This window comes from Akebia trifoliata, chromosome 5, assembly GCF_017979445.1.
Source record: "Akebia trifoliata isolate Shusen 1 chromosome 5, ASM1797944v1, whole genome shotgun sequence".
NCBI lineage: Eukaryota > Viridiplantae > Streptophyta > Magnoliopsida > Ranunculales > Lardizabalaceae > Akebia > Akebia trifoliata.
The window spans coordinates 3,406,330-3,416,716 of NC_141379.1; the positions used below are offsets into that span (position 1 = coordinate 3,406,330).

The following is a 10,387-nucleotide window of genomic DNA, read 5'->3' on the forward strand; positions in this document are numbered from 1 at the left end:
ACCTTCTAGTTTAGTAATAATGATATTTTATATATTTTACCTTGTCTAATAATTAATTAAACTCATTTGTTTATTAAAAATCATATCATGATGCATGAGATACATTATCAATGTTGACCTTTAAAAAAAAATGCATCTCATCAAAGTGATGGAGAATACTAGATGTAGTAATATCAATTAAGATATACTACATTATGAAGTATTAATAAATTAGAATATTTATATTAGGATATTTTCATATCTAGGTGGATGTAATCTCTATAAATACCCTATTAAGGTTCATGTATGAATCATCCAAGAATTCTCAATAAAAGCAGATTTCTACATGGTATTAAAGCGAGTAACTATAGGGATCTAGGAGACACGTTACATGTGAGGGGGAGTGTGAGTGATAGTTCCACATTGCCTGAGTATCATGACCTTGGACTATATATAAACTTGGGGCAATCCTTACCTTACATGGCGATTTTGTGAAGATGAGTTAGGCTCATGGGATTCTACATGGTATCAAAGCTCAAGCTCCTTTGAGCACATTGATCTTGGTGCACCGTTCTTCGGTGATGGTGTCACTGCCATCATCAACCTATTTTTTTTTTTTTTTTAACTTTATTATTATTCTAGTTTTCTTATATAAAACCACGCCTCCTTCTTTATCCCTACAAATCTCCCACACTATACATTCATCTCTTACGATCTCATTTTTTATCTTATCTAAAATATCTTCAATGAGAGTTCTTTCATTTAAATTGCACAATCCTAATTTGTATGCTCTTGGGAGAAGATCATGATAGAGCTAGTCTCGTAAACTACTCGCTCCGACAGACTTAAAAAAGATTGGGATGCGACAGTGATGGACTTTATACACAGGCAGTAACCACTAGACAACACAATTGAATTTTAGATGATCTAATAATAGCATGTCACTTAATAAGATCCAAATAAATTATTTAGAGAAGTCAATTGCATACTTTTTCTTCAAAAGATCATGCAATTGTGGAGGGTATAAGAGAATATGATGTGTCATATTATAACGCATGATATACATTGTATCATTATAAATGTATCTCATCACTAAAGGAAGGTAGTGATGGAGCATATATTTATGTACCAATATCAATTATGATATTCTACATTATGAAGTATTATAAATTAGAATATTTATATTAGGATATTTTCATATCTTGGTTAATGTAATCTCTATACATACCCTATTAAGGTTTATATATGAATCATCCAAGAATTCTAAATAAAATCAGATTTCTATAAATTAACAACACCGACTTTTGGTCAACAGATGAAGAGCTAATCTTGCATATGATGGGGTGTTGCCCTAGTTTCAAATTAAGCAGGAATACTTATTATGAAAATTCCCCAAGTAATATGATCTTGGACATATTGACACTTATTCTATCTTTTTGAAGGAATAATTTTTTTATGCCGGGGGTTCTGGACCATATGCTCGACTAGCAGGGGCGAGGCAACTAGCCTCTTAAAGCACTATAAAAAAATATTTTGAAGGATTACACTTCTAAAATAATTACTTTAAATGCAATGAACCTCCAAGATAAATAACTTTCTTTGTTCCAAAATATTCATGCGTCATCGATATTATTCTCCGCACCTTGATAAAAGAATAAATAGCTGCAAACTAATTACTTTAAATGCAATGAACCTCCAAGATAAATAACTCTCTTTGTTCCAAAATATTCATGCGTCATCAATATTATTCTCCACGCCTTGATAAAAGAATAAATAGCCGCAAACTAATTACTTTAAATGCAATGAACCTCCAAGATAAATAACTCTCTTTGTTTCAAAACAGTCATGCATCATCAGTATTAATCTCCACGCCTCGATAAAGGAATAAATTGCAACAAACTAATGGTCCGTGTAAACTCTTGTCAATCTCTCAAATATGAAATATGGAAGTGAAAGCGCCCTCGATCCGCGGGGTGCGCGGATCCGCTTTTGACCCTTGAGGTTTGGGAGTCGCCACCTAGTTATTACGGTCTAGGAACCAAATTGACCCTACAATGGATAAAAAGAACTACTCTACTATAGAAATCTGAATCCGGGGATCATGTTACGGGGTTGGAAGGTGTTAGGCACCAACCCCGCCCGGCAAATGCCGGTCTCTACTTATCCCAAATAGATCTACATTGCTAATGATAAAACCTAGATTAAAAAAATAATAAAAAACCTTACCTTCGATCTGCAAAAGCACTATTCCCTCAGATCTGAAAAACAGTTCCTTGTACCGTACTCCTTGCTTCGTTTTATCTCCGGATCTGATTTCTGATCTCCGAGGCAAGGTGTCTCCTTCTTGGATCTGAATGCTTTGAATTTGTGGTGGATTTTTGGGATGTTTTTAGGAGGTTTTTGAGTGTTTTTAGGCTAAAATAGGAGTAAGGGTGTTAGGGAAGGAGTTGGAGCTTCAAAATTAGGGTTTTGGAGGGGTTGTGGAGGCTTCTTCACCTACTTTTTCTAGGGTTTTTTCTTTACGAAAAATAGGGTGTGGAGGCTCCTATTTATAAAAATTTTAAGCATTTAGAGTTGATTTAGGTTTGTTAGTGTTTTTCGTTTTAGGGTTTCTTAGAGTTTTGACTTAGTCTTTAGGGTTTTAGGGTTTTGACTTTAGTCTTATGAAATTGACTTGATTAGTTTTAGATTAGGGTTTGGATAGGGTTTTGACCTTAGTCTTATGAGATTGACTTGATTAATTTAGATTAGGGTTTTGACCTTGGTCTTATGAGATTGACTCGATTAGTACCTTGACTTCAGTCTTGCTTGATTGACTTTAATTTTGACTTCAGTCTCACTTGATTGACTTTAATACCTTGATTTCAGTCTTGCTTGATTTACTTTAATTTTTGGAGAACCCCCTTCTATTATATCTTTAATTCTTTGGACCCCAAATGGGGGGTCCTTAAAGAAATATCCCACGAACCCTCAACAATTTTGCCTGAGAGTCCAATTAATCGATTTTTCAGGTTCAACTTTTTAATTAATTTCATTAATGTTTCACTTTAATTATTTAATGTTTTATTTATTAATTTCGAATTTTTTAATTATGAAAATTGTGAAATTACCGTTTTGCCCTCGGAGAGGATTTTTTACGTTTTAAGTCATTTTTCAATGTTCCAGGATGTTTTGGAATCAGTTTTTCGTAAGGAATTCAATGGAATGTTGGTTTTTGTCATTTATGAAGTTTTTTGTATGAAATGATCGTGAACTTTATGAGGGGTATTTTCGTAATTTTGTCAAATTTGTGAAAATTGGCGAAGTGTTTACTTGGTTTCGATTTGTTGTTTTATGTGTTTGAACGGATTTTCCTAAGCGTAATGTAGGCTCTAAGTTGTTTTGAGGTTAGGGGTATTTGGAATTTAATCATTTTTAGTGATTTTTATCGTGAAGCTTCTTTTCGGTTTGCAAGATGATGATTTCTATGTTTCTGGGGTCGTATTTTCCTAGCGTAGCGTGGTTTCTAAGTTTTGTCAGTTCGAGATACCTCATCCGGATTTCTGAAACATATATGGTAACAAAATAAAGCATTGGAATAGACATCCATCATTGGGAACCTTTGCGATCGGGTTGACGACTTGATTAATCAGGCGGATGCAAAAATGGGGTGTCTACAGGAAGTCATTGATTAATATGGTTAAAAGAACAAGAAGAAGATCCAAAACAATCCGTAACGAACTAATGGAAGTAGATATACCTAAATTATTTTTAATAAGAGAATTAATGGAGTGAAATGGAGCAACATGATTTAAGTGATTCTTCCTTGGGAGTTGTCTCATGATGCAATCGTTCTAGCTTTTATTTTATGGTCCACTAATTCGACCGAATTGAAAATTGCATCTAGCCTTGGAAGTTGGTTTGTAATGAAAAATGCATCCAGCTCCAAAAATTTGTTCGTCCCATGAAAAAGTTGCTTCTAGTCTCGAAAGTTTGTTTGATTTGATCAAAAGTTGCATCATGTCTTGAAAGACTATTTTACTTAATCAAAAGTTGTGTCTAGCCCCAAAACTAAGTTTGAAGCAAAAAAAAAAGTTACTAGCTCTAGAGTTTGTTTGGTCCTTGCAAAAGTTGCATTTAAATCGACTAGTTTGTTTATAACAAAAAATGTGTCTAGCTCTGAGAGTCTATTCGACCTAAGTGAAAGTTATGTTCAACTTTGAAAGTCTATTTGATCCATGAAAAATCACTTCTGTATATTCCCCCCCTTCCTTTTCCTCCTTTCTTCAGATATCACAAATATCCCCACTCCTTTTAGGATGGGACTATTCTCTATGGTCACACGCACATACTCTACGAAAGTTTTTCAATGTGCAATAGAGTAAAGTAGGAGGTCATCTAATTAAGAACACCAGACCAGACAGAGGGAACCCCTTTCCCAAATTTTGCCATTGAGCCAACCCTCACAATAGGTTTTGCCCGATCATGCTAGGTCTACTACATTGGCCCACCAAATGAATGGTAATGCATTGATGAACAACATGGGTATTATTGGGAATGAAGCCCCCAAAAGTCATCAAAAAACATATATAAAAAAACTTCCCCTTTTAAACTCCCGTCTTGTACACAGAAAAGATTTAGGGTGGCACTCCAGATTCCAGAGTTGATATTACACACATTTACATTTTGTAAAAAATGCTTTCTGGTTTAAACCGTCAAGCCTTTCTTTCTGGTTTATCCATTGTTGAAGGACGCAAAACAAAAGGTTCTCTTCAAAACCCTAAATTCTCTCTCTAAGACACCCCTTGTTCTGCGTTTGGTTGAGCCATTTTAAATGCTCAAAAATTCATTCTTTCTGCAAGAGAGAGAAAGCAGTTCGTGGTTCTTCTTTATTTGTATTAATTCCGAAGACCTGACAACAGGGGCACGGGTGAGTATCTTTATTTGGGATTTTTTCTGAAATTTTTATGGTTGAAATTGCTAGAATTTGATTTTAACTCTTGCTTTTTTTGATGTTTTGTTTCGAATTCTTCTCTGGGTTGTTAGCATTTTCTTAGGTATTTTTACTTCTCATATCTATAAATATTGTTTCTTTCAGCTTCTTAGATCGAAATTCTGTTTCTTTGATGGATTTTATTGCGTTGTTCAGTGTTTTTTATGAAACAACCGTTTGGGTTTTTGCAGTTTTTAGAGTTTTTCTTGTTAGATAAGGGAAAACTTTCTGGGCATTTGTTGGGTTTTTTGGTTTTCTTTAGTGGGTCAGAATTAGGGTTTAGTTTGTTTTCTGTGGTGATTGATTACTTTAAGAATTAATACCTTTTATTCTGATGTCTGATCCTTTTTGTTTCGTGTCTTTGATCCCTTAGTTTTGGATTTGTATTTTTTGAATTCTGGAGAGGTAGTTATGTAGTTTTTTCTGAATTGTTCTTGTTTTGCAGCATTAGCATTGGTTGACTTGAATCTTTATGTCAGAAATTAGGGTTTTTTTTTTTTTGTTGGTAAAATATTGATCTTTTGCCGCCTCCATTTATTTATTTATTTATTAATCCTTATATCCTGAACCTTAGCATGTTATTCTTTCTTAATCTATTTTGTGGGAAAGAGAAGCAATTTATTGATTCTTGATGTTTCTTATAGTAGCCGTTGCGGAGTAAATGAATGGGTGCTTGAGTTGGTAACAATGGCATTGATAGCCCACCAGACACAGGTATTTAAGGAAACCATGACTTGATATTTTCTTTGGTTCTTTAATGTTCCTATGGAAAATATGAGCTTGTTGGGATCATACAAAAAATTAGAGTATATTGAGGGATCAAAAGTATTTGAATCTGCAAGACCATGTATTTGGTAGCTTCTTGGCTAGATGTCTTGTTTCGGATTACAATTTGGAGTTATTTACCTTGATCTTTGCTCCAAATTCACTAATTCTTGCTGACTTTACTTTTCTTTTAATAATATTTTGATTGTGGAATATTGCAGGGTTCATATGCAACATTTCCCTTGAGACCTCTTTCATGGGCTAAACAAGTGAAATTGAATACATTTGTTGTTCGTCGGTTGGTTGGGAGATCTGATAGAAGTACTTTCTTGAATCGTCGATTCCATCTTAGGTGAGATATATGCTTTCATATAATTGTATGTTTTCTTTTTTGCAATTTTCTTGCCAATCCAAGTTGAGATTAGTTTGTGACTGAAGTTGTGTGACTTGTGTCTCTAGGTATCATTAGGATTTTGCTAAAAAGATAAGATTTAGAAGTTCAATATGGGTGGTCAACTGGCTGGAAAATTTTGGTAATAATTCTGTAGAACTTAGGAAGCTGTCAATGACTTGGTTGGGGCATTAGGCATTCAATATCTCAATCGATCTGAAGGAAAAAAAAAAAAAAGATAGCTAAAGCTGATAATTTTACTTGTAAGGGGAAAAGCCCAATATAAAAAGCTATACAAGGCTAAGAGAAACTATACCTTAATAGTGGCAAAAATATAAGACATACAAGCTTTACTTATCAAAAGAAAGAATTGTAGGATTTTTGAAGAATCCTTTTGAAGCTAATATTCCTACTATTTCTCTTCTAAGGGCTTTTCTCCTTTTGCAATTTGATTTTAAGAGGAGTGGTAGGATTTTTCAAGGCAAGACGGGTCTTTCGGACATCATTGTTGTCCTTAAAGTCAATTCTCTTTTTTTTTTTTTTTGGGTTAAGTTAAAATTTTACTGAAACAAAAAAGAAGGATACAAAGGTCAAGGCCACCAACCGATAGAGGAAAGAGAGAGAAGGCAAAACGGCCCGCCCCCCAAGCAAGTTAACAAGACCTGCTCAACACTATTACAAAACACAACCTCCCATCCAAAAAGAAAATACTCAAAAGAAAACTCTTTGAATTCAAGGTTTAACTTACATGAAAAGAAAATAAACCCTTAAAATGGATATAATAAGATCAAATAAAGGAATTTAAACCTTACCCTTTCTGTTCTTATTTTACATAAATGAGTAACATAGGCCATACATTTCCACAGCACAAGGGCGCAACCTATTCTCCGACAAGAGGTGAAACGTTTGAAAATCTCAGCGTTCAAAGGAAGTGCCCAGAATGAGGAATCGGGAGGCAGATCAAATGTATCCAAGTTCCCCAAGAACTCTAAGAAACTCTCTTACGTTTCCCATGATGATGAAAAAACTATAGCTGAATCTCCAGATATACAGGATGCTTCACTGTCCAATAGTTCAGAAGGAACAGAAAAGACTATAGCAGGATCTCCAGCCATTCAGAAATTATTCAAGAAATGGTTAATGCTGTTGCAGACGCAGCCTTCAAATCAGCTCCAGATGGGATTTTTGCGGAAGGCCCACCCTTGACTGAAATCTCACAAAGTCAAAGCGGGAATCGTAAACAGGAAGGGGTTAATATATTGAAGGTGGCCTGGTGCTATTTTCTGGGACTGGATGCGATGATAAAGATTCCACCACTCATATTGTAAGTGTGACATTTTCCACCATGGCATATATTTTACTTTTCCTAATCTGGCTGCATAACTTATGAAGGCCTTAGAGTTTCCTTCTTTTTCCCTTTTCCTGAACAATTTTAAATCTTGCAAAATGAGTATTTTGTTTTTGGTACTCTACATAAATGTTAGTGATACATGGGAATTAGTGTGATTCTTAAACATTTTTTGGGTGTGAATCATCAATCATATGCATCATTACCTTCTGCTTATTCTACCAAACTATACTTGAAAAATTAGAATATTAAGAAATTGTTTGTCTGTTTTTTTTCAAGTTTGCCTAAATGAATATCATATAAAGCATGAACTTAAATATGAAAGATAAAACACTTCAATACATGATATCTTCTCTGTTAGCTCTTTCACCTTAGCTTTGCGGCCTCTCCAACTCCCTTTGTTTATTTTTCTTTTTTTATTGATAACCAAGAATTTTATTAGAAGAGGACAAGAAGTCCACAGGAGGAACAAAGGAAAGCAAAAACAGCAACAAAAGAAAAGCCAGAAAAAAGAACAATAAAAAAGAACAAAAAAAAACAATAAGCACCATCGTTCAGAACCCACAACAGACCCGTCACAATCTGCTTACAAGATCCCATCTAAATAAGAAATCCTCAAAACGAAAACCCCTAAACTCATGAAACTGCTTGCACCAATAAAACAATAAGCTCACAATGTTAAAGATGATCTCTTGCATTGATTGATCCTTCCCTTAAAAGATCTGTGCATTTCTCTCTTTCCATAAACCCCAACAGATGGCCGGTGAGATAAAATTCCAAAGAATCCTCTCCTTGTTGACAAACAAATGAGTAAACAATGAATCGAAAAGGGATTACACCAATAGAAATTGAACATCGAGAGGAAAAAGGACCAAACCTAATGAGCCACCCCACAATGGAGAAAAAGATGATTGACAGACTCACCATCAGAAAAAGATGAGCCACACCTAATGAGCAGAACACTGCAATAACCACTCCCCTCAATCTAAGATGGTCAATCGTGAGAAACTTATTCAGGGCCACCACCCAAAGAAAGAAAGCACTTTTGAAGGTATGGATGAAGACCAAACCGAAGCAACGGGAAAAGAATATTCCTCAACGGTGTCAAGAAGAGTATAAAAAGATTCCACATTAAAAAGACCCGAATTAGTACCAACCCATGACCGACTATCCGCCGGCTGGGGTTCAATGGTTCCTTCAAAAGTGCGCTTCTTTGTTTGGCTGGCTTCCCTCAGCAGACTCCTACTTTAGACCTCCTTATCATTAGGGGTTTTGTGGCTCTAAATCATTGCTTCCTTTGCGATTCAACTGCTGAATTGGTGGACCACATCTTACTTCATTGTGAGCTCTCCGCTTTTCTTTGGTCCACTCTCTTTCCCTTTTTCAGGCCTGTTGGATATTTTGTTAGATATTCTTGGGTTGCTTTTCCATTGGTGCAAGCTTTGTCCCGAGTTTAGAGGTGTATTTTTTTTTTGGACTTTGTATTTAGATGGGCTTCCTTGTGCAGGGGTTACGTGTGTTTGTTATTTTTTCTGGTTAGTCATCTTGACCGACTGTTGTACAGTGTTCTTTCTTGCAATAAATTTATCAAAAAAAAAAAAAAAAAACTCACACACATTGTATGGTGATTTAATTATATTGTAGATTTGGCTTTTCTATTAATGTTATAGAATTTCTTTGTGATGTATACATAGTATATGCATTTGACATGTCACTTTTGCAGTATTCCTTTGTACCTTGCAGTCAGTGTGGTGTATGGGGCTGAAGTCTCAAAGGAGTTGACCCCTTTGTGGATGTTTGGCCCACTGATTATTGCTCTCTATATCAAAATGTTCCGGGCACTCTGCGCTCTATACGTCTTCAGCTTCAAACAAACCGTGAATATCCTGAAGAGCTTGCCCACCTACTTTCTATCGACCTGCAATTATGTGGCTCAAGGAAAGCTTAAAGAAGACTTGCAATTCTTTTTCTGGCAACCTGTTGTCCGTTTTAAGAAGTTGGACTACAAGGAGCTGTCAAAGAGGAAACTGAAAGAGTTGGAAGAGTGGGCAGTGGAGAAGTACCTGGATTACGTGGAGTCAATATGGCCATTTTATTGCAGAACAATCAGGTTTTTAAAGAGGGCTAATCTCATTTAGTTGTGATGTTGTTGTGGGGGGCCTCAGGCGAGCAAAATGGGCATGAATCCCAAATGAGTCATAGGTTCCTCCAGGAGTTGTTTTCTAAGGTAGAGCTTTTGCGAGTGAAAGCTAGAAAACTTGTTTTCGAAAGGTAGAGCTTAGTGAGACAGAGCTAGCAAACACCCATTTTTCTGACTGCCGCATGTCTTAGGAATTGGAAGAAAAAAATCCCCATCTGAGGTCTGTAATTCTATGGCAGTTGGACTTTTCCTTTACTATCTGCATCTCATATTGTTTTGTTTCTCAGAACTGTATTTTATTGTTTCTCCCTTATGTAATTTTCTTTACAAGATATCACAATGGTATGGAAATTATTTTGAATTTAGTTTGCTTAATGGAATGGTTGATGGGCATTTTTGTTTGGCTCATTAATCTTCTTGGCAAGTATGGTAAGATGATCGGCCATTGGACTTGGAATAGTTGCACCTTTAATATATTTGAACAAAGATATAAATAATTGTTATCATATTGGATTTTAAGTGAGATATTGGAATTTAATAAATATCAGATTCGTGATTGTGACGAGAAAATAAAAGATGATGATCCGACCTGATAGGATATCAATTGGATCAGTTCATTCCATATTCACCTCAATCCAAAACGAAGTACGAACCTGCTACTTCATTGAAGAGATATGGGTTGCAGCTTCAGAAAACGACTAGAGTAGTAAAATGAGGGGAAAATATACCATTTTGTAGCAAAAGAATCCATTCAAAAAATTGACCTTTTATCCTATATCCCTCCATGCTGTG

At 35.4% G+C, this 10,387-nt stretch overlaps 1 protein-coding gene across 1 annotated transcript; it reads left to right on the top strand.

The window, feature by feature from the left end:
* Positions 1 to 4,598: 4,598 nt before the first annotated feature.
* On the top strand, positions 4,599 to 9,956 carry EMB2759 (embryo defective 2759). The gene is given in 6 exon segments (XM_086442147.1): positions 4,599 to 4,888; positions 5,596 to 5,665; positions 5,938 to 6,068; positions 6,974 to 7,278; positions 7,281 to 7,431; positions 9,179 to 9,956. Coding segments are annotated over 5 exon segments (1,029 nt in total). The 5' UTR covers positions 4,599 to 4,888; positions 5,596 to 5,638; the 3' UTR covers positions 9,594 to 9,956.
* Positions 9,957 to 10,387: the final 431 nt, after the last annotated feature.